Source organism: Helianthus annuus, chromosome 9, assembly GCF_002127325.2.
Source record: "Helianthus annuus cultivar XRQ/B chromosome 9, HanXRQr2.0-SUNRISE, whole genome shotgun sequence".
NCBI lineage: Eukaryota > Viridiplantae > Streptophyta > Magnoliopsida > Asterales > Asteraceae > Helianthus > Helianthus annuus.
The window spans coordinates 72106474-72131219 of NC_035441.2; the positions used below are offsets into that span (position 1 = coordinate 72106474).

General features: G+C 39.5%; 1 protein-coding gene across 1 annotated transcript; it reads right to left on the reverse strand.

Moving 5' to 3' along the window:
• Positions 1-21246: 21246 nt before the first annotated feature.
• On the reverse strand, positions 21247-22002 carry LOC110875868. The gene is made up of 2 exons (XM_022124063.1): positions 21626-22002; positions 21247-21391 (listed from the first exon to the last, which is right to left on the reverse strand). The coding sequence occupies exons 1-2, from the start codon at positions 22000-22002 to the stop codon at positions 21247-21249; spliced, it is 522 nt and encodes a 173-aa protein (XP_021979755.1).
• Between the last annotated feature and the right edge of the window lie 2744 nt (positions 22003-24746).

The following is a 24746-nucleotide window of genomic DNA, read 5'->3' on the forward strand; positions in this document are numbered from 1 at the left end:
CAGCTTTCAGAACTCGATATGGACACTACGAGTTCCTCGTTATGCCGTTTGGGTTGACAAACGCACCTGCTATATTCATGGATTTGACGAACCGAGTTTGTAAGCCGTACCTGGATAAGTTTGTGATTGTATTCATCGACGATATTTTGATTTACTCAAAGACGAAGGCTGAGCACGAGCAGCACTTAAGAGCCATTCTGGAGCTGCTAAAGAAAGGACAGTTGTACGCCAAGTTCTCTAGGTGCGAGTTTTGGCTACGAGAAGTGCAATTCCTTGGGCACGTGGTAAACGGAGATGGAATCCACGTGGACCCCACCAAGATCGAGGCGATCAAAGATTGGGAAACGCCAAAGACGCCAACCGAGATTCGGCAATTCTTGGGATTGGCTGGCTATTATCGAAGGTTCATCGAGAACTTTTCAAAGATCGCTCAACCGTTGACACTCCTCACGCAGAAAGATAAGTTTGATTGGGGAATCAAACAGGATGAAGCGTTTCAGACATTGAAGGATAAGCTTTGCAACGCGCCAATCTTAGCTCTACCAGAAGGTACTAATGATTTTGTGGTATACTGCGACGCATCGCGTCAAGGATTGGGTTTTGTGTTGATGCAACGTCAAAAGGCTATCGCCTACGCATCACGCCAACTGAAGGTGCACGAAAAGAACTATACCACTCATGATTTGGAGCTAGGCGCAGTGGTTTTTTCCTTAAAGATCTGGAGACACTACCTTTACGGTACGAGGTGTACAATTTTCACAGATCACAAGAGCCTCCAGCATATATTCAACCAGAAGGAGTTGAACATGAGGCAAAGACGATGGGTCGAGTTGTTGAACGATTACGACTGCGAGATCAAGTATCATCCAGGGAAGGCGAATGTGGTCGCTGATGCCCTAAGTCGTAAAGAGAGAATCAAGCCCGTAAGGGTTAGGGCTATGGAGATGATAATTCCAAACCGACCTTTCCTCACGCGTTCGTGCAGCAAAGAAGGAAGCTCTCAAGGAGGGAAACCTTGAGGAAGAATATCTCCGTGGGATGGAGAAGATATTGGTGCCAAACAGGGAAGGAACGTTGTGTTTTGAGAAAAGGATTTGGGTTCCTCTGTTTGGTGGTTTAAGAGAGGTTATCTTTGAAGAAGCTCACAAGTCACGGTACTCTATCCACCCTGGAGCGGATAAGATGTACCAGGATCTTAAGAATTACTACTGGTGGCCTAGGATGAAAGGCGATGTTGCTATTTACGTGAGCAAATGTTTAACTTGCGCGAAAGTTAAGGCGGAATACCAGAAGCCTTCGGGACTTCTGCAGCAACCAAAAATTCCCCAGTGGAAGTGGGAAGAAATCTCCATGGATTTTATTACGAAGTTGCCAAGAACGCCAAAAGGCCATGACACTATCTGGGTGATAGTGGATCGCTTAACGAAGTCAGCACACTTCTTACCTATCCGCGAAAAGGATAATACAAGCAAATTGGCCGAAATCTATATGAGAGAGATTGTTATACGCCATGGAGTACCTCTCTCAATTATTTCTGATAGAGACGGGAGGTTCGTATCGAGGATATGGCAATCCTTCCAGGAAGCTTTTGGCTCAAAGCTGAATATGAGCACTGCCTTTCACCCGCAGACCGACGGCCAAAGTGAGCGGACGATTCAGACGTTGGAGGACATGCTGAGAGCATGTGTGATGGATTTAGGCGGTAGCTGGGATAAGCATTTACCCCTGGTTGAGTTTTCCTACAACAACAGCTACCACACCAGTATTGGTGCCGCGCCATTCGAAGCTTTATATGGACGCAAGTGCAGGTCGCCGCTCTGTTGGTCTGACGCAGGTGATAGACAATTGGTAGGTCCCGATGTAGTTCAGGAAACTACAGATAAGATCGCGCAAATCCGAGATCGCATTAGTGCGGCTCGTGACCGTCAGAAGACCTACGCAGATTTGAAAAGGAAACCTCAAGAGTTTGAGGTTGGGGATATGATTTTGTTGAAGGTATCACCCTGGAAGGGTGTAGCACGCTTTGGGAAGCGTGGGAAGTTGAATCCGCGCTACATCGGTCCTTTCAAAGTTTTGGAAAGGATTGGGACCGTAGCATACAAGTTGGATCTACCTGCCGAGCTGAAAAATGTTCACGATACATTTCATGTATCCAATCTAAAGAAGAGTCCAACACAAGTTAACGTTGCCATTCCCACCGACGAAATTCATATTGATGACACGCTCCACTTCGTTGAAGAACCAGGTATCCGTACGACTTAATTAACTATTAATTATTGCTTAATTACTGTGCTTGACTGAGATTGCTGATAAACTGCTACTTGATTGTTGACACATGTACAAATCTGCATCATACTTTGATTTCCGTCACTACATTATTTATTTACTGAACTTTAGTGACAAACATGATGCACAAAAGCACAGTAGCATTTGAACGGATAACCTATTGAACATGCTGATACAGCCAGCATCAGGCAAACAATGCCTCTAAAGGCCTGTATGAGCCAGAATTATTTTACTACACCCGTAGTGTGTGTAGGGATACAAGGGTTGTATAATTGCGTCTCTAGGAATAAGATACGGAGATTGGATGTGCCTAAAACGTACTTTAAGCACGAAACACAACACTTTTATTTACACACTAGCTTCTAGCTAATTAATAAAGTGCCAAAATATGAGGAATTATTCCCGACACTTTGCAGAATAAATTGTGTTGCTAAAAATATTACTTACGACGCTTAAAGGAGATCTTAAGCGCTTTAACGGATTACTATCCAACCGAACAACCGGACTATACCCGGAACATAAAAATATTGCCAAAAATATTATTGGTATTTTTCTGAGCCAGTTAGGGTCCCTGATTACCCTAACACCCGCCTTATAACGCGTTAAACAACTAACGGAGTTAACACTTAAAGTTAACCCACTTAACTAAACTGAACTCTAACTGAACAATCGAGATCGAACCGGATGGCATTTCTCTCTAATGGAATCGGTCACTATGATGTGACATAAAGAGTACAACTTTTTATTATTTAATTAGATTACGTGGATATCTAGACGACCTAGCGACCGATGGACGATGATCTTGATTTTTCCTATAAATACTACACACACTCACACACACAAGAACACACACATCTCACCAACTCTCTCCTCTCTCTCCCTCACCAAAAGCCACGGCCGAACACCCCCTTGGAGCACCCACCCATTTTCGGTTTTGCTTCATCCATTCAAGGTCCATACAAGTCTTAAGGATCACCTACAACGGAGCTTGAAGCAAACGGAAGTTGAAGGACCTCGCGCATTTGCTTTTATCCACACCGTTTTCGACTAGATTCTTCCCTAGCCTCGAGCTAGAGGTATATTGTTTAAAACTCGTCTTTAATCATATCTAAAGTGGTTAAAAGGATTTTTAATGGTTGAAAGTCGGTAACCCATCATTCGAATCTAAAAAGTCTACTAAAATGTGAAAATCGTTGGATAAAAGGTCATGTCTTGTGTAAATGTCGTAGTATTTGAATATGTTGATTGTTAAGGCCCGATCTATGATGTGGTGGCTCTTATCATCGCTTAACCCGACTTTGTTAGGATCACGTATCTTAACATAAGCTTGTTTCTAGCGGTCCGGGGGTTAAGAGGTGAAACTCCACCACACGGAAAGCATGAACTTGTGTAAAAATGTTTTAACATGTAAAATAGTATTTAAAACGAGCCGATCTACGTATGTACAAGTGGTATATTCGGAGGACCGGGTGTTGAGAAAATCATGTTTTATAAAAGTTGTATAACATGTTAACAAATATGATTTTTATAGACTACAAGTGTATAAACACTTGTGAAACGAAAGATCCGACAAAATAACCATTTTTACAAAAGTTGTCGGGAAGTTGTAAAGGAAGAACTGTTATAAAAACTGGGTTTTTACGAGACTAAATCATTTTACACGTAGATCCATTAATTATAACAAGATCTACACCGTAGTTTTTGGAAAAACTACAAGTTCATGAAATGATGCGATTTTACATACTTATCGACAAGTTTGAAGTGTTGAAACTTGTTTATTATGTTGGAAATTGATTGATTGAAATAAAAGAAGTGTTGAAATGATTTTGGAAAAGAAAATGATACGCTTGAAAGCGTGGCCACCTCCAGTTACAGGGGAAACTCTGGCGAAATTTTTCTAAAATCTAACACTTAGAATTATTTACAAGTGTTAGAGTTATTTTTGGAAATGTTTACAAAATATATTTCGCCATGACTTTATTTATTAAATAGTCGGAGGTGGGATTTTCACAAAACTAAACGTGATAAATATATATTCGGTAGATATATTTTGTCACCACACTGTTTATGATTATTTTGTGAAAATGTATAAATAATATTTTTAGAGTAAAAATAATATTTACTAACTTTGTCAAACCCAAAATAATACCAACGCTTACACGACAAACATATAAGTTACAACGGTAATTACTATTACCACTTAATCGTTAAAACGTAACTTACGCATTATGCGGAAATATTCACGAACACGTATGTTGTCAACGTATTATTTTGGAAGGTATTATGTAAAAGGAAAATATATTATTTTTGAGAAAAATAACTATATTTTGGAATGAGAAATAAAAATATATTAAGTGGGACTTAAAGAGATGTTATAAATACACATGTATTTAAATCCCCCATCCTTGGGAAGGAAAGTAAAATACCAAGTATGTACACGAAACGGTTGTCTAACCGTCTCCTAAAAATGTAAGTTATAAAGCTAAGGCATGGCCATCCGTCTAATAGAATTAGCACCTGTAGGTCGTTGCACAGCTTCGGATATTCGGATTACTTGGTAGAGATACGCATTCACTGTGAGTTCATGTCCCCCTTTTCTCTAACTGTTTTCAGTTTACTTAACTGCGGGGGTGAAATACATGTTACTATGATTTACGAGTACTTTACAACGGTATGTTTAACGTAAGGAGGTGTTATACGATCATGTGAGTGGATAGGAACAACATGGGGCCATTAGTCCTCATGGAGGGACCGAGGGACAGGAGCGGTAGATCTATCTGGGTGTAGCGAGCCCAGCCCCCGGCCAAACTAGAAACGGACCGTGGGGTGACTTTGTCCACATACTTTGCCGTGGCGAAATCTGCTAGGTTTGAGTCTCCCTATTTGCACTACACATATGTCAGTGGCCTTGCAAACCATTGATGATCACAAGTCCTCTTACACTGCTACATACCACAACTATTTTTATACTCACAAATGTTTTACATACTCACCTACACGTGAACTCGCTCAACATTATTGTTGATTTTTCAACTCACATGTATTTCAGGAAATTAAACGGATCTGGCACGGTATGGAACGTTTTCCGCTGCACTGGTCATGAAGTCATCAGGGTTTAGGGTTGTGTCTCTTACCTGGACAAGACACAATCCCTAAATCACGTTTATGTTTCGTTATAAGTTGTAATGTTACTGAACAAGGTTATGGTTGCATGTTAAAAACAATGGTATTGTATGATGTTTTCAAAAACTTAATGGATGACTTGCATGGTTTTTAAATTCATATAGCTTTGTTATGATTAAGCTATGGTATTAAGAAGTCACACAAATTAACCACGCTTCCGCAAAGCCAGGGTGTGACAACCATAGTCGGGCAAAGTAGACTCAACTCCTCAAACCTATCAGTATATGCCCTGTGCTCGCCACTATCTTGCTTCAAATCATCAAACTCTTTCTCCAACGCTCGTTGCTCATGACGAGGACAAAACTCCCTCATCATAAGAGCTCTCAGTTCAGCCCATGTATGTGCTAGAGCAACATCTGCACCACGGTCTCTCATTACCCCATTCCACCATGTAAGAGCCCTCTTCTGAAACACGCTCGAAGAAAACTCGACCTTGCGATTATCCGGACACTGCACGTGGCGAAAAGTATTCTCGATGCTCTCGAACCATTGAAGAAGCCCAGTGGCTCCCTCAGAACCACTAAACTTGAGTGGTTTAGCCGAGTTAAAATTCTTGAAATTGCATGTACCATTGTTGTTGTTGTTGGCTTGGTTCCATTGAGCAAAGAGATTTGGGAATTGAGCAGCCATCTGCTGTGCAATAATTTCTGCCAGCTCGGCAGTTGCTATCTGGTGTTCGCGTCGAGGAGGCATTCTAAAAGAGGAAAACATGAAAGGAAACGAGTGAGATGATTGGATGAAGAGAATGAGATGAAACAGAATCAACAAAAGCAAAGATGGTGGTTATGCATCGCAAAGCAAACAAGCGACACGAAATGTCTAGTCAAAGTAAATGGGTCAAAAATAATGTATCGCGAAGACATGTTCGCCTATAAGTGAACACTCACCCCAAGAGTTCCCAGGTAAGAGTGACTGGTCCGATTATGTGGATTTGTACGAACACTCTAGCCTTAGACAGAAAACTCAGGGTACAGGCATTCACTCTTCCAGTTCGCACGTGTTCACACTATTAAAGCCCAAAACCTTGACGAGATTTTATTTGAGAATCCAAAGGGGTTCAAAACCTTATAACAGAGGGTTCAAAACCTAGTAATCAATCATCCTCGAACAGAGGATTAATTTTCAAAGCGGATTCGGAATCGAAGTTCCCGTTGTGGTTATCACCTAAGGATAGGTGATGTGCATGTTTTAAAATCTAAACACAAGATAACTTGTGTTAGGTTCCTAGAAAGTTATAGTCTAGGTCAAAGCATTACTAATAACCTAGTTCCCTATAACCATTGGCTCTGATACCAACTCTTCTGTCACACCCCGGCCGCGTATAACATGCAACCGCGGCGGAAACGCCGGGGAGTGTTGGGACAGAATTAATTGTTTCATAACCATGGAAATCAAAGTTACATTTTATTTATCAACACACGTGTTACATTGTCTTTAAACAGGAAATAAAGAGTTTATAACATAATTAACTAAGTCTATCTTTATTTTTAGTCTCTAAGGCACAGGTCCGCCCTAGTGTCACCATTGTCATCCTACACGATAGCTCCTAAAAACACATGTGAAAGTAGGTACGTCAGCATAAAAATGCTTGTGAGATACATAGGTTTTGTGAAAATGGGATTCATGACCTGAGTTTAAAGAAATGTTTAATAACAGTCAGTCATGAACCTTGTACTTTGTCTTGCTTTGTAAACCATTTGAAAAACGATAATATCAGATGATATGTATAGATAAGTGTAAGGTTAAACGAGTAACCAAGTAAAATGAGTTGAATAAGATAAGTTGTTTGTAAAAATAATGTCTTGTGAAGAGTATGTTATTTGTGTAAAATGTAATGTGTCTAAACTGAAATGACTTAGATAACGCTACGATATGTAATATTATACAAGCATTTATATATAGGAAGTACCAGCGGCGTATCCACCATGTTTGTATCAAATTACATATGCCACGTTACTCCAACCGTTTACCCAAACCAACCACCATGTAAATTGTTCATGTATAAATCAAATGTCAAGTGTTATTGTGTAAACCATATCGAAATGTCTATGTTCAATGTAAACCACCAAGTATGTATATCAATGGCAAAATGTTTATGTTTAATGTAGATCATGTAATGTGTACCCAAAATATATCTTGTATGGTAAGTGAGATGTATCAACTAAACCATATGTAAAATGCACAAAACAAGGTGTTGAAGTAAAACATGGTTTAAATCAACGTTATGTTTTGTGGAACAAATCATGCTCAATTGATATAAATATTTATGCGGTATTGTGAAAATGCATACATCCAAGCCTTGAGACTGTGGCGATAAACCCTTAAACAAATTAAAGGTTAATCTAAGTTATGTATATCGAATTCGGTCATTCCTTCCAATCCAAACAACCCAGGATTTCAGGAACGGGAGTTGTCAATTCCTATGGTACCACTACCTACTAACGAATGGCGTGATCAATGTTAATGAATGTATTGTTCCATGTTAAACAAACCAAATGTTATACCAAAATGAAGGCATGTGATGTAAACAATTGTACTAAGTATGCACACAATGGGCATAAATAGCATGAAATGCAATGTGAAACAATGTACTAAGTACGCACACAATGGGCATACATAGCATGAAATGTAATGTAAAGCAATGTACTAAGTACGCATACAATGGGCATACATAGCATGAAATGTAATGAAATCATGTACTATAATGTACTAACGAACATAGCAGGTATATGATGTGAAAACATGGAAAGCATGAAAGTAACAGGTAGGCACATGTGTTTCACCCCAAAACAGTTTGGAAAACAGTAAAAGATGGGGTTCTATGTACTCACCTGAGATTGCTTTGAATTCCTTGTGTAATAATCACACAATGCTAGAGAACACTGGATATCAAACGACACCTAATAGGTAGCTATATTAATATACCGGACCAAAATCGGAAGGTTCGGATAGTATGCGGGTTTGTAAACCAAACGAGTATGGAGACTCGTGTAATATGGTTTAACAAAGCCTACATACTAAAATGAAACCTAACCTAAGTGCTTGCGACCCATTACGACCCGTTTAGGTAGCTTATGCTACCTTAACGCGTCGTTCGCGTAGAACGCGTTTGGAACGCCTAACATCGTGGCCATAAGGTATAACCTCGGAAGGTTATAGCTATGGTCACCTAATGTGTTTGGTCGGATCCTAATGATCAACCAAATGGGTCGGGTTCGAAAGTATAAGCGATTGTTTAGATCGCTTACCTTACGACCCTATATAAGCACTATACTAAAAGTGACGAGCTAAGCATGTTAGAACATGCTTAACTAAGTTTAGAAAACAGGTTTGGCATCAAAACAAACGGCTTTGATGCTTACGAGTAGTTTGGTTACAAAATACGAAGAATGCGCATTTTGGCCGAAACTACGACTCGTCACTGAGCCTAGATAACATGGTAATCAGTAGGTATAGTCACTACAGACTATAACCATCGTGATCACGCTCACGTTATGAAGTTCCATGAACTTCGTGTTGACCATAGGCTGGTCACACAGAAAGTCAAACAAAACTTTGACTTTCGGACTCGAAAAGCGAATAAAAGAACGAAGAACACTTACGAAGGGTCCCCGAATGCTAATCTAGATCAAAATGGCTCAGGTATGAAACAAAGGTTCCAACTTAGAGCTTAGATCAGATTTTTGTGGGTTTTAACCAAAAGGGGGGGGGGTATTTATAGGAAAAGCAAAGCCGTTAGGATCGTTTCTTGAATAACGTGAAACGATCTAACCCGTACACTTGTCGAAATGTTGTGGTGCCTTATTTTGCCCCCACCATAAGAATCCGACACGTGGCGTTGCCCTTTGGACGTTCGAAAGGCCAACTGCAAGTGGATCAAACATTGAATCTGGTCTGCATGTCTGATGCGGCCCGCGTGAAGGTGCAGGCCAAACTAATGCGGGCCGCCTGGGGGTGCAGACCAGACAACAAGTTTCAGAATTTACAGTTTAGGTCCATGTTGCGTATTTAAGCTATTTCCGACACTTCTAAGGCCCGTAAAGCCAACTTTAAGGCCCTAAAATGATGCCTAAACATTGTGGACATGAAACATGCTCAAAAATGTTCCGGATGTTGGTTCGTTTGGCCGTACGATCGCGATGTTCGGCTAATTACGACGGAATGCGCGTAAGTGCGAAAGACGATCCAAATGACACGACGAATGGACTTTTCTCGTGCTAAACACTAAGGCATAATATAAGGATGCTTACATAAATTTTTGGATGTCCGGATGTATTCAGAACGTAAGTTATGTGCGAAAGTGCAAACTTATGCACTTTTGACACTTTTAGCCCCTGAATGATCCAAAAGTTTGTTTTAGCATACCAAACCCCTCAAAGCCTATTTCTAAGCTATGTAAAGGATATTTATGGTATGTTTAACTTATGGACATGTTCTGGAATGTTTGTTACAGTTTGAATTGGCATACTTTCGCAGTTTGTCAAGTTTAGTCCTTGTAAGCGAATTAACTTGTTTTTGCCATACCAAAGCCTTCAAAACTTATTTCTAATTTATGTAAAGGTTATTTAAGGTATGTTGAGTATATGTTGATGTTCTGGAGTATTTGTCACATTAAACTGAGTACGTTTACGCACCAGTTTGCGTAAAATTCTCCAGAAAGCGATGTAGAGTTTGGAATTGAATAAAAGTCAAAACATGAAAAATGTAAAACACAACCAAACAAACATTGGGATCAAATAACATTGTTTTATTGATAACTGAACTGTTCATAATGATTACAAGCACAAATGTTACATTGGTCTTCCCCCTGGCAATAATTCGTTTGCTAGCGAATCTTCGCAATTGGTCGACGGGTTGTCTATACGTGGTCGAGGCGAACGGTTCCTGACTGTCACCTTGTTGAGTTCTCGATAATTAGTACACATACGAAAAGGCTTCTCTTCATGGGTATAGCTAGGGCTCCTTACCACGAAAACTCCTGTCCGACAGTCCCTGTAGTTGGTTAAACAGCTCCTGCAACCTTCCGGCGCGAGGTTAAACTGAGTTCCTACCTAACAATTGCCACATATCGGGGAAATCCCTCCGTAGACACTCCTGGCTCTCATTGTTGAAATAACACTAACCATTGCGCCACTCTGATGCATTAGAACAGATAACAATCTTCCACGGAGGAGAGGGATACTTAGACGTGCCTCCTCACAGGGTACATCTATCAAGATTAACAGAAGAAAGGTCGATGTCGAACACTTGTCCCACAAGGTTGTGCCTGCATCCCAACGAGCATAAGAGATTTCCATTGTCTAACTATCAGCCGATTCCATAACAGGTTCAAACTCCTAGGAGCATCCAGGTCAATCGGAACAGAGACGAAACGGATTGATACCCATACTAGCTACCATGCCGTGAAAGTCCTGACGTCGCCCTTGCCAATTCTAAATGCCCTTCCAAGAGCATCATTTCTGGTGTTGCTATTTTCATTACTAGGATTCCAAATACTGTCGTTATTCCTTTGATCGTTGTCCTCTTAACTTAACCACGACCAATCCATGTTGTAGGCACCTTTATTTCCTTATTGATAGCTAGGGTTATGAGCACCTTGTTGTCCTTGTGACTGCTACCCCCAATGTTGTTGCTCAAAACGAAGCCCTACGATTCTTCACCGCCGTAGTCCATTTTTTCACATCCTGAGCCACGTCCTAAAGCGCTACTCACTGTGCTGGCAGTTACGCATTCCACACTAAGATCAATTACCATCACTTATGCCTCGATTGATTCGTAAGAGTTGACTCCCATGGGTCACTGACAAGGGTTAAGGATTCGATTGAAGCCAATTCGCTGGTGCTCATTGCCGGTAATCAGGGTCGTCAAAGTACTGAGGTCGGGAAAGTGCTACGCTCATCCTCTTGTCCATCGATGTTGCAAGTGGTTCGAGTAATACACAGTATGTTGCGGGAGTGTTGCAGAAGTGATCGCACTTCAGAATTTGAGGCGTCAATACGTTAAGTTCCAGCAAGCGAAGAAAGGTGAGAAAGATATCGATCAATCATTCGACGCTGCGACATCCAACACATGGATGTTCGTATAAGCACCTAACATTCTACACGGTTCGTTGAGTTCAGATGGGTGCTCAGGTAACACTCGATAGGATCGAGTTTCTAAAGGATCCAGAGATAAATGAAAAGTTCACGTTTGAGTAGGGGATAAGCACTGCTATGACCCCTATAGGTTTGTTATGTTTCTCATTGATCAAATATCGGAACGGAACCCCTTTTCCACTTGTTAAGCCTCGCTGGGATTTACATGCACCCCACATTATTATTATGTGTGCACCCACAATAATATTGTGATTTGCATGCTCATCTTAGCTCCTCTTAACTCATGTCAAATGGTTCCCTAAACTCGAGTAACAACAAAGAGTATCACGAAGCGTAAGTCATGAAAGTTTAGGGAAAATACCACCCTATCAGTCACATAACACATGCAAGTGTACATGAATTCATATTGTTGTGCTAAACGTGCAATCACATGCAATATCATATGTAGGTGTTCACTAGTTATACAATACAATGAGTATATGAGAGACGAACCTTGCAATCTGGAGCCGAGTGTCATGGTCGTATTCACGTCTTTAGAACTGTTCAGTTATACTCTGGTTTTACAAAAACATTTCCCCCTTTTTAAAACCAAGTTCACTATAACCAATGGCTCTGATATCAATCTGTCACACCCCCAAATCCACATGCAGAGCACCACCGCTTGGAGGCGTGACTGACCATGATCTTAGCCACCAATCACGTGGAACTCATGCGTGTATTTCAATAAAACTTTCATTCAATAACCATAAGTTTTTCACGTTACAATATTTCACAGTTTACAGTGGAAGCATAATCAATTCATTAAGTGTTTATAAACCACATATAAAAGCTCTTAGTCTTGTGTTGCGTTTCCTTGTAACTCGACCCATGACCACTCCAGCTTCCCAGACAGCAAGTTCCCAATGTTATGCACCTAAAGGCCTGCAAGGCATGTAACAACGAGTCAACAACAAAGTTGAGCGAGTTCACAGTTGGTTGATTAGTTATTGAGTTCGTTTCAATAATCGTAAGTTCGTTTTGTAACCATGTATTAATCTGTATCCCAGTTTCCCAAACCTTCTCATTAATTAGTGGGGGCTTCCCATGTGAATTACTAGACCGCTACCATATCGACCACTGACGAACAATAGTTGTGCCCTACGTCAATGTCTATCATCATTGACAGTTTGCCATGATCCATTAGTACACGCCCGTTCGAACGACACGGTGTGAGGTTTGTCAATCCTAATAGCGCTATTAACTAATGACCCACTCGCCATCGGCCTCGGCGATTAAGTCGATATAAAGTGAGGGACTTCATGATAGAGTTTTGTCTAGTAAGTTTAAGGTTGTTGTCCTACCCAAGGAGGACGAACGTACGTAGTTCTAGCCAAGGAGAATACGCAGGATTTATAGTGGCATCCTACCCAAGGAGGATGGCCGTACATATCCTACCCAAGGAGGATATGTAGATTTCTGTTTTAGTTTATTAACCCATTCCCAACCCTTGAGAATCCCATGCCTTGTAGAAAGTGTGAACTCACCTCAGTTTGCTTGGTAGATTATGTTACGTATAGTTACTTGTTCCTCGTTGGTCACCCAGACCCTAGTGTTGTTACCAATAATAATTAGTTTTTTTTACATAGTATTCACTTACTTGATGTATATCTTCCACATATGATAGGCAAGTATGGCACGCATTATCATACAGCTTACAATGAGTATTCAGTTTATACGTATTTTCACAATACAACCCCATAAATCCTACTAACTCACATAAACAGTTCACATCTCAAACCCACTAATATACATGCAGCTATAATATTTCATAACACTTTATACTCACACTAAGCCCAAACAAAAGTACCTAACCGCTATGGTTCCGTACGAGACAAAACAATTATTTGCAATCGTTACGACATACTGTCAACTTCATCAATTTGTGTTATACCGCCATTATCAAAATAATATTTGAATATGTTATCACTCAAAACCCCTCATGTGCCCTAATCATTATCTATGGTTTCACGGCATTGTTACCATTCTCAAAACCAACAACAGTAGCCGAGAACTGCTAACATATACATGCTATTAGTGGACCGGTTCATGTAGTGGCTACAAGTTTACTCACGTGATCCCTTCGTCTAGAAAGTCACCCATATTCATCACATTTATCAACACCCAATATCTAACTTTCATGTATATCTCACAAACAGTTTCTCATTTAATTAAGCAATCGATAAGGTTTAATACATTTTGACTATTCTGACATCACATTTAGGGTGAGCACATGAATTGATGAGATTTAGATTACAATTACACATGGCCGTCATTTATTTACATGTGCACATGGATTGATGAATCAAAAATTACAAATTCACATGAGCTGCCAGTTTTTAATCCCATTAACTACACACAATAATATCATAACAATTATCCCATTACTTTATTAACCTATGCATTTCGACGAAACCCTAGAGATTCGTCACCATCGTGTCGACGAAACACCCCAGTTTCGTCGTTCTCTAGACGACGAAAGGTCCAAGTTTCGCCAACCTGGGATTTTCGCCGGGGTTTGTGTTTCGTCGAGAGCATGCTCAGATGGTTACGGTGCTTCAACAAACCCTAATTACCAGTTCATCGCTAACAGTCCACTAGTTTAGGTTCATAACACAACTCATCATAATCAACAGGTAACATATATCACTCCATTCAGATTCTACATTTAAATCTATCATTCTAATCACTGTTTTCATGCAACAAATCATCATAAACTCAGCTATATCATATAAAGATAGGGTTAACACGTTCAGATCGGGTCACATGTAATCATCGATTTATCATCATCTTGTAAAGTCTTACTAACAGTTAGCATGTAAACGAATCATTCATGCCCAAATAGTTTGCAAACAGTACCCTAACTCATATCTAAATTCTACGCATGCACCTATAATCCATACTTTGCACATAATCAGAAACAATCAAAAGAAGTGATAATAATATACTAACCAATAACTAGGCTAAGGGAGAAGGAGAGATCTTCGAATGATGATGATCTAAGAATCGCCGTCGTTCGCAAGGTGGGGGGGGGTTTACGGTTTGCAGCACTTAAGTAAAGCATAACAAAATTTCACACACTACGATTTGATATAGGGGAAGGAAATCAGGCTCGGTTTAGGCCTCATAGTCATTTGGGCCGAGAATCAAAAGACATGGCTATTGGGCCGAAAACAAGAGAGACCCAGGTGCGACTGTGAGGGTGTGCGACTCGGTAAAGTGCGTAACTTTATTTTCTTAATAATCAATCCGTATAATAACCAAACAAGTTCACATAATGCACATAATTACGATGTATGCCAATGAACAAAATACAAAGATGCTAACAACAAGGTTGCGAAATCCGATCATGTAAACCTTGAAAGTTCGGGTTGTCACACCTGAAATCCTAGGTTTCTTTGGGTGGAAGGAATGACCGAATCCGAATACATTTCTAGGTAGACCTTTGACTTTGTTCTAGGGTTTATCCTACAGTCGCAAGGCTTGGATGTAGACGTTTTACAATACCGCATAGATGTTTGTATCAGTAAAGCATGCATTATTTTGCAAAACACAACTTTTGATTATAATTTATCAAATGCATTGTTTTGTACACTTCTTTCTCATAGGGTTGAGTAAATGCTTTTAATCAATAGATGCTTTTATTCACTATACATTACATTTGGTTATACATGAACATTTTTACATTGGTGGTTTGTTTTGATAAGTGATTTAAGTAACGAGGCGTGGGTAATATGATAAAAGCATGGTGGATACGCCACTGGTACTTCCTATATATAAGTGTTTTTATGGTATTACATATCGTAGCGTTATTTAAACCATTTCAAGTTAGACATAATACATTTTTACACTCATAACATATCTTCATGAAACATTGTTTTACAAACAACATATTTTATACAAACTCATTTTTACTAGGTTATTCATTTCATTGTGCATTGTTCTTTTATATTATCTGATTTCTTATCACTTATGTATGATTTATAAAAGAAAACATTTTACAAGGATCATGACTAATTTTTATTGAACATTTCTTTAAACTTATAAGTCATGAATCCTAAATCAATAAAACCTATGTATCTCACAGACATTTTTATACTGATGTACCTATTTTCACATGTGTTTCAGGTGCTGTTGTTAGATGATTATGATGCAAACATAGGATTAGACTTGGGCTTTAGTGACAATAAAAGATGCAAGACTAGTTAATCATGTTATGTAATTTGTTTTTTAAGACATTGTAACCTATTTTAATTCAATAAAACAAAACTTCAATTTCCATGTGTTATGAAACAATGATTTTGTTACAACACTCCCCGACGATTCCGCCATAATTTGTTGTTTTACGTGGTCGGGGTGTGACAGAAGAGTTGGTATCAGAGCTCATGGTTATAGGGAATTAGGTTATTAGTAATACTTTGACCTAGTTTATAACCTTCCTAGGACCCTAACACAAGATCCTTGTGTTTAGATCTTGAAACAATACCGTCACCTATCCTTAAGTGACAACCACAATAAGAACATAAATTTCAAAACCGCTTTGAAAACCAATCATCTGTTCTAAGATGATTGATTACTAGGTTTTGAACCCTCTAAGTTTTCAAAATCTCAACAAAGTTGGTTCTTATAATGTGAACACATGCAAACTGGAAGGGTGAATGCCTGTACCCTGAGTTTTCTGTCTAAGGCTAGAGTATTCGTACAAATCCGCAGTATCGGACCGGTCACTCTTACCTGGGAACTCTTGGGGTGAGTGTTCACTTATAGGCGAGCATGTCTTCAGTGATACATTAATATGACCCGTTTACCTTGATTAGTCACCGTCTAATTTGTTTGCTTTAGATAACAAACAAATGATCGCAATTTCTATCCGTTATCATTCTGTTTTGATTTTCCGATAACATTTCACTTGTTTCTTCCTATGTCTTTCATTTTCTCTAGAATGTCTCTTCATCGCAATGACGCCCAGATATCCGAGCAGACTGCCAAATTTGCCTAGAGAATAGGCAAAGTAATCCTAAAGTCTGTTGATTTAGGTGTCGCCATGTCTCGTCTCAACAATGAAGCCACTTAAGAGTCACCGAAGGAAGCAGAAGTCAAGCCTGCACCAAAATCAAGGAAGCGTAAGGCTTCAAAGAAACCCGCAGCAGTTGCACCAAATCAAGCGGGACCTAGCCAAGTAGCAACACCACTAGCCGGGAAGCCGTACTTAGGATCTGCCCCATGGTGCAATCGATGCAACCGTCATCATTTAAATCTCATACCCTGCTTCAAATGTACCTACTGTGGACGATGGGGACATTTGGTTGACATATGCTGTCACACCCGCTCACAGCGGAAGCGCGAGGTGTGATCTGTATGGTTTTCATTGCATAAATATCGATGTACATGAACAAACTATATGAATAAAACATACTCCATTGCCATTACATAAGTGTTTCAAAACATTACATCACGAGTTTAGTGTTTCGGTTACAAACCATTAACATAAAAGTAAAGTGTTATTGTTTCATACATCAAAAAGAAAATAAACTACTAAGGTTTAAACCATCATATCGCCGCAAGGAGGCGGAATATAATAGATAAACCCTCCAAAAGATGGCATGGAGTTCCGGTACTTGTTATCTTGACTATGAATCCCGACGTGGTCCATTAATTCCCTGAAATACATGTTAAGTTTGGAAAACATCAACAAAAGTTGGCGAATTCATGCAGTTTAGTTGTAAAAGATGTATTTAAAATGTAAGTTGTAGTATGTAAGCGTCAATGAAATCGTTGATCATTAATGTTTTGCAAGGACATTAATATGTGTGACGAAAAAGGAAGCAATCCAACCCTAGACGATTTTTATGTCGACTCCTATCGACTGGGACACAAAAGCACTCTTCTGTATGGGTCCACGACCAAGAGTGGGGCTCGCCAAAACCCATTAGATCTAACCACTTGTACCTAGGTCCAAACTGGATTAATGGTGCTTAGATGTATAACCCTAATTCGCACATGATCTAAGGTGTTTCATTCCCTAACTTTAACATATGATTGAACATGTATCTTCCCCGATAGTTGTAAAGTTGTAAAACATTTAAATGAATAGGGGACATGAACTCACAGTATTGCGTCTGTGAATGATAAGTGTTTGTGATTTTACACGTGATCGTCTTGAACAAGGTTGCGACCTACAAATGTTCTTATATTTGTTAGACACTTCAGTCTTTGTAAATGACTTGAGTACAAGTCTTGTGTCTTAAATATGTGTAAGACTTGTATCTCTTTTTTGTTCATTGAACTGTGTATTAGATGTATGAATTGTTAAACTGTTATATATATATTTCACCAAATATATATATATATATATATATATGTAATCTTGTATCTTGTGAGTTGTATCATCGGGTCTTGTCTTCTTGATTTCGTGTCTTTGTATAAGTAAATTTTATAATTGTGATTTTTACCAATTATATGTCATTGGGCTTAGCCCAAGAATTTATGTTTATTTGGGCTTAAATAGTGTTGGGCCTCAATAGTGTTGGGCCTCAATAGTGTTGGGCCTAAATAGAGTTGGGCCTCAATAGTGTTGGGCCTTAATAGTGTTGGGCCTCAATAGTGTTGGGCCTAAATAGTGTTGGGCCTCAATAGTGTTGGGCCTCAATAGTGTTGGGCCCAAATGTAATTGGGCTTATTGTTATTGGGCCTTGGCCCATATGTTTGGTTTTGGGCTTAGCCCATGAGTCTTGATATTGGGCTTAGCCCATGTATTTATGTTAAGCCCAATTAGGATGATAAGCCCATTTGTAAAATAGCCCATTTGTTATAAATAAGCCCATTTGTAAAATAGCCCATTTGTTATAAAATAAGCCCATTTCTTAAAAATAAGCCCATTTGTTATAAAATAAGCCCATTTGTTAAAAATATATTCTTTCATTTTTATAAAAAAAATTGCTAAGTATAGGCTTTTTAGTTAAAAGAATACACAATAGTTTTTATAAGTTTCAAAACATCCGGATATTGTTGTCGGTGATTTGTATGTATTCGTGTCGAAAGATCGCCTAAACGTCGTAGTAACTCCTCGGAAGGGCGATATGTTCATAGATTCGTCCGTCATCCGTTTTGACCATAAGTTGTGTTCGAAGGCTCGGAATGTTTGTAAGTTGTTTATAAGGTGTATTTAAATGTAGTCTTGTAAGACTTTAGTTGAAATATATATTTTGTTCATTTGTATCATTGTATTCAAGTTCCTAGTTAGCATAAATATAACTAATACAAACAAATAACACATAGCACATAAGTTGTTAAGTTAACTAAATATATATTTTCTCAAAAATATATATTTATATCAAACTTTGCTTTTATAAAAAACTATTCTTTAAAATCTTTTTAATCTTTTTAATCTAATAAAGATTTTGTCAAAAATAATAGTTTTTATAACTTATGATTTTTAAGAAAACTTGGCCATATTTTATTAGAAATATGGACTTTGCCATGTTTAATAAAAACATATCTTTTTCTTATAAAATCACCACTAATCTTCTCGTATTCTTCTTAATAAAAACATATGAGATTTATAACATAACTTAACAAGATGAACTCATAATCATGTAGGGTTTTGGTATGACCTTTACATATGTTTACTAGTTCAAAAATCATACTTTACTTCTAGTTTTAATAAGCTTTTTATAAAAACCCATCTTGTATGTTTCTTTTTATAACTTTGTAAAAGTATTATTTTTAGTTAAAAACCTTACATACTTTAACAACATCAAAGATTATGATCACCCATCTAAACATTTATGTTTAACAAAACCCTTAAACATTTTCATGTACACTTGTTAGATTATGTTTTTAAACATCATCTAACAAGTTATTTGTCTGCTAATCATCAAAACTAGATCAAATATGCAAGTAATCATCAATAAATCACAACATAAACACACTTTTATATCATGATTATTATTTTGCTTCTTTGTATTTTCATATTATTTTGTATGATTGTTTTAGTTAAAACTTCTTCTTTAAACAATAAATACATAAATAAGTATGAAAAAAAAGGATTTAGAAGACTCACTTCTAGCTCTTGGCTAGGGATGATCTAGGTGAAAATGAAAAGCAAAGAAGATGAAGATTTGATGGTTGAAAGCTCTTAGATGGATGGAAATGCTTGCTTCAACTTGTGGTTGCCTTAGATCCTCCTAAGTTCCATAAAAATGCTTCTTGATCATCTTGAAATAGCTTGAAAATGAAGATGTGGTGATGGTGTATATGGGCCGAAAATGGGGGTATGTTTGGGAGCTTTTGGTGTTGTGAAATGGAAGGTGAAAAGTATGAATGAAAAGGTTAGAAGTGTAACTAGCTAGTTGCTACAATGATCATCTTTCACCACTTGCATCAAGTTGCAACAAGAAGTAAAACATCTAGATATTATGGTAACAAGTTGAAAGAAAATGGGTCCTACATGGGGGATGTTGCAACCGTGAATGGGGGGGGGGGGTTCCCTTTGTTTTTGCTTCTTGAATTACTTAGTAAAAATGTTAGAATCTTTAGGTAGTTGTTTTAGGAAGTTTATAAGTATAAGTGTTTAGGTGTTTAAAGGGTGTTAAATGATCATTACTAGAACATAATGATCCAATTAACACTAGATGACCATAAAAAAAGATTTGATATTGTTCGGACATTCGTTTCGAATTGTTCCGGTTAGATGTTATTTGAACGCTAAGTTGCGTAACTTGTGTGAATTGATGTAGTTATTGGCTCGGATGATACCCGAATGTATCCTCACATGAATTCTATGTTAAATAATATTTTTACATGTCGTAAAAATATTAGAAAGCTGATTTCTGCAGAATTTCTGCGGAAAAGTGTTGAAATCGTCGCTTTTAGTGCTTTTCGGGCAATTTTTAGTGTTATCGGACTTCGGAAAGGTTTTATATCAAACCCTTGTATTCCTAGTTAGGGTTTAATATATATAAGATGTTGGACTTTCGTCTAAGTCCTAAAGATGTCGTTTAGATGATTTCTGCGGATTCTGTGTTTTCGTCAGAATACTAGTTTATTAGGTGCTTTTCTAGTAGTTTCGATGCATTGTTTAAACTGTTTCAAATGTACTTAATAAAAATGGTAACTTCAGCTTGTAGGCAACGGTTCCAATCTTTTCAAAGATTTCAAAGGGTCCTACACAACGGGGGTTAAGCTTTCCACGCTTACCAAATCTTGCTACGCCCTTCCAAGGCGAGACTTTTAATAAGACCTTGTCTAACGACTTTCGTCTCTTGTCTGCGTAGCTCTTTTGTCGATCGCGAGCCGCCTTGATACGGTCTCTGATCTAAAAGATTTTATCAGTAGTCTCTTGGACTAACTCTGGGCCGATGAGTTGTTTATCGCCCGCTTCCGCCCAACATAGCGGAGAGCGACACTTTCGACCATAGAGAGCTTCAAACGGTGCAGCTTGTATACTTGTGTGGTAGTTGTTGTGGTAGGAAAACTCAACCAATGGTAAGTGAGTATCCCAGTTGCCGCCCAAATCCATAACACACACACTAAGCATGTCTTCGAGTGTTTGGATTATCCGTTCACTCTGGCCGTCAGTTTGTGGATGAAAGACCGTACTCAGATTTAAATGAGATCCAAAGGCCTCTTGAAAAGGTTTCCAAATTCATGAAATGAAGCGACCATCTCGGTCTGAGATGATTGAAATAGGCACTCCATGAAGAGCCAATATTTCTCTGAGATAGATTTCCGCCAGTTTCTCTGTACTATCCTTCTCCCGAATCGGTAAGAAGTGTGCGGACTTTGTCAACCTATCGACGATTACCCATACCATGTCATGGCCTTTTGAGGTCCTGGGTAACTTCGTAATGAAGTCCATCGATATCTGTTCCCATTTCCAAATGGGAATCTCGGGTTGTTGTAGTAAACCCGACGGTTTCTGATACTCTGCCTTGACCTTCGCGAAGGTCAAGCATTTTCCGACATAGATAGCGATATCCTTTTTGTGGTTAGGCCACCAATAGTACTCCTTCAAGTCTTGGTACATTTTATCTGATCCAGGATGGATCGAGTACTTTGACCTATGTGCTTCCTCAAAAATGAGATCTCGAAGGCCTCCAAATAGTGGGACCCAAATTCTTCCTGCAACGTACAAAGTTCCACCCTCCTTTGGCACTAACTGTTTTTCCATGCCTTGAAGTGAATCTGTTTCAAGATGTTCTTCTTTAAGTGCCTCTTGTTGTGCATCACGGATTCTTGTGGTAAGATCCGTGTGAATTGTCATCTCTAAGGCTCGAACTCTCAAAGTTCTAACCCGTTCCTTACGGCTTAAGGCGTCTGCTACAACGTTTGCCTTTCCCGGATGGTACTTATATTCACAATCATAGTCGTTCAGCAATTCAATCCAGCGTCGCTGACGCATATTAAGTTCCTTTTGATTGAATATGTGCTGAAGACTCTTATGATCTGTGAAAATTGTACACCGAGTACCATATAGGTAATGCCGCCATATTTTCAAAGCAAATACCACTGCGCCTAACTCGAGGTCATGAGTGGTATAGTTCTTCTCATGAACTTTTAGCTGTCGTGATGCGTACGCGATAACTTTATTCCGTTGCATAAGTACGCATCCCAAACCTTGATGTGATGCATCACAGTATACTACGAAGTCATCGGTACCCTCGGGTAGTGATAAGATTGGTGCCTCGCACAACTTATCCTTGAGTAGTTGAAACGACTCTTCTTGTTTCTCACCCCAATCAAACTTCTTGTCTTTTTGGGTAAGGGAGGTTAGCGATTTGCAATTTTCGAAAAATTCTCGATAAACCTCCGATAATACCCCGCTAATCCCAAGAACTATCAGACTTCAGTTGGAGTCTTGGGTGCTTCCCAGTTCTTAATTGCTTCGATCTTCGAGGGGTCTACTTGAATGCCTTTCTCGTTCACTATATGCCCGAGAAATTGCACTTCACGAATCCAAAACTCACAATTGGAAAACTTCGCGTATAGTTTCTCCTTCTTGAGTAGTTCTAAGATGGTTCTCAAATGTTGTTCATGCTCGTCTGCCGATCGTGAGTATATCAAGATGTCGTCAATGAACACTATGACGAATTTGTCGAGATACGGCTTGCACACGCGGTTCATTAAATCCATGAAGGCCGCCGATGCATTCGTTAAACCAAAAGGCATAACGAGAAACTCGTATTGACCATAACGAGTTCGAAAGGCCATTTTCGGTATGCTTTCTTCTTGTATTCGAAGCTGGTGATACCCCGATCGTAAGTCTATCTTGGAGTAGAAGCTCGACCCTTGCAGTTGGTCGAATAAGTCATCAATTCTCGGTAGGGGATACCGATTCTTGATGGTGAGTTTATTCAACCCCCTGTAGTCGATACACATTCTGAATGTCCCGTCCTTCTTCTTCACAAAAAGAACTGGAGCTCCCCAAGGTGAGAAGCTTGGTCTAATGAATCCGCTATCCAACATCTCTTGAAGTTGTGTGGACAATTCCTACATCTCAGAAGGTGCCAATCGATATGGAGCTCTGGCTACAGGTGCTGCTCCCGGTACTAAGTCGATGTGAAACTCGACTTGTCGAATTGGTGGTAGTCCTGGCAAGTCGTGAGGAAAGACTACAGGAAAGTCTCTTATCATAGGAATGTCTTTCAGCTGCGACCCCTCAGCCTTCTTGTTGACAACATGCGCAAGGAATGCAATACCACCCTTCCGTAAGCACTTTTGTGCCTTCATACAGTTGATAATCCGCATTGGCGTGTCGCGCTTCTCTCATGAATAACAAGTGTCTCTTCGCTCGCTAGTGGTAGGCGTATGATCTTCTTATGGCACACGACTTCGGCTCGGTTATCGGATAGCCAATCCATGACAACCACTACGTCGAAACTACCCAACTCCACCGGTAAGAGATCGATTTTGAATGTTCGTTCGCCAAGTTCTAAGGAACATCCCTTAGCAACTTCCCCGGACTCGACTAGTTTACCGTTTGCCAATTCTATTGAGTAAGGCACATCTAACTTACTTGTTTCTATGCCTAGAATATTTTTAAAGTCCATAGAAATAAAACTAAAATCGGCACCGGTATCAAATAATATGGATGCGAAATGATTGTTAATGAGGAACATACCAGTGACCACATTAGGGTCTTGGCGCGCATCCTTTGCTCCGATCACAAATGCCCTACCCTGAGCTGGGTTTTCTTTAGGACAGTCATTCTTGAAGTGATCTTTGTTTCCGCATCCAAAGCATCCTTGACCACGCCCATTTTCGTTCCCATTCTTGTTACCATTTCCACTTCCCGATCCAGTATTATTTCCCGTTCCCCAACACGATTCAGCACGGTGGCCATTCTTGCCACACTTGTCACACTTGACAACCCGACAATCGCCCAAGTGATGATATTTGCATCGCTCACACTTGGGTAAAGTACCAGCGTACTTCTTAGGACCAGTGTCGTTTGTGGCTACAAACGCCCTTGCATCCTTTTGCGAGTTATTCTGAAGCCTGTTGTTGTTGTTGTTGTTGTTGGGGTTATTGTTGTTGGGGTTGTTGTTACTGTTGATGTTATTGTTGTTATTACCACGGGTTCCCTTCTTTAAATTCGAGTACTTCCTCTTCCCACTGTTGGAAGACTCGACATGTGTTTCCTTCTTCTCATCACCTTTCTCTGAGAATATATTCATCCTGCCTCCGTATTCAGTGAGGCTCACGGCTATAGTCACAGCCTGAGTAATAGTCGTGGGCTTAGCTGCAGTAACCAAACTCCGAATCTTGGGAGAAAGTCCCCAGATGTAGCGCTCGATACGCTTGTATTCAGGTGTTACAAGGTAAGGAATCACGCGGGACAGGTCGTGAAACCTTTACGTATATCCAGTGATATCAGCTCCGACCATGGTAAGGTGCCAAAACTCGTTCTCCAACTTCTGGAGTTCAGCACGAGAACAGTACTTATCCCTCATACGTTCCTTCAGTTCATCCCAAGTTAACGCATAAGCAGCGTTATCACCCAAAGTTTGCACTTGTAAGTTCCACCATGTAAGGGCCTCGTTGAGAAACAGGCCAGTAACGAAAGTGACATGCTGACTAGCGGAACATCTGCTCATTCTGATGGTGGAATCCGTTTTCTCAGTCCATCGCACGAAAGCCACAGCA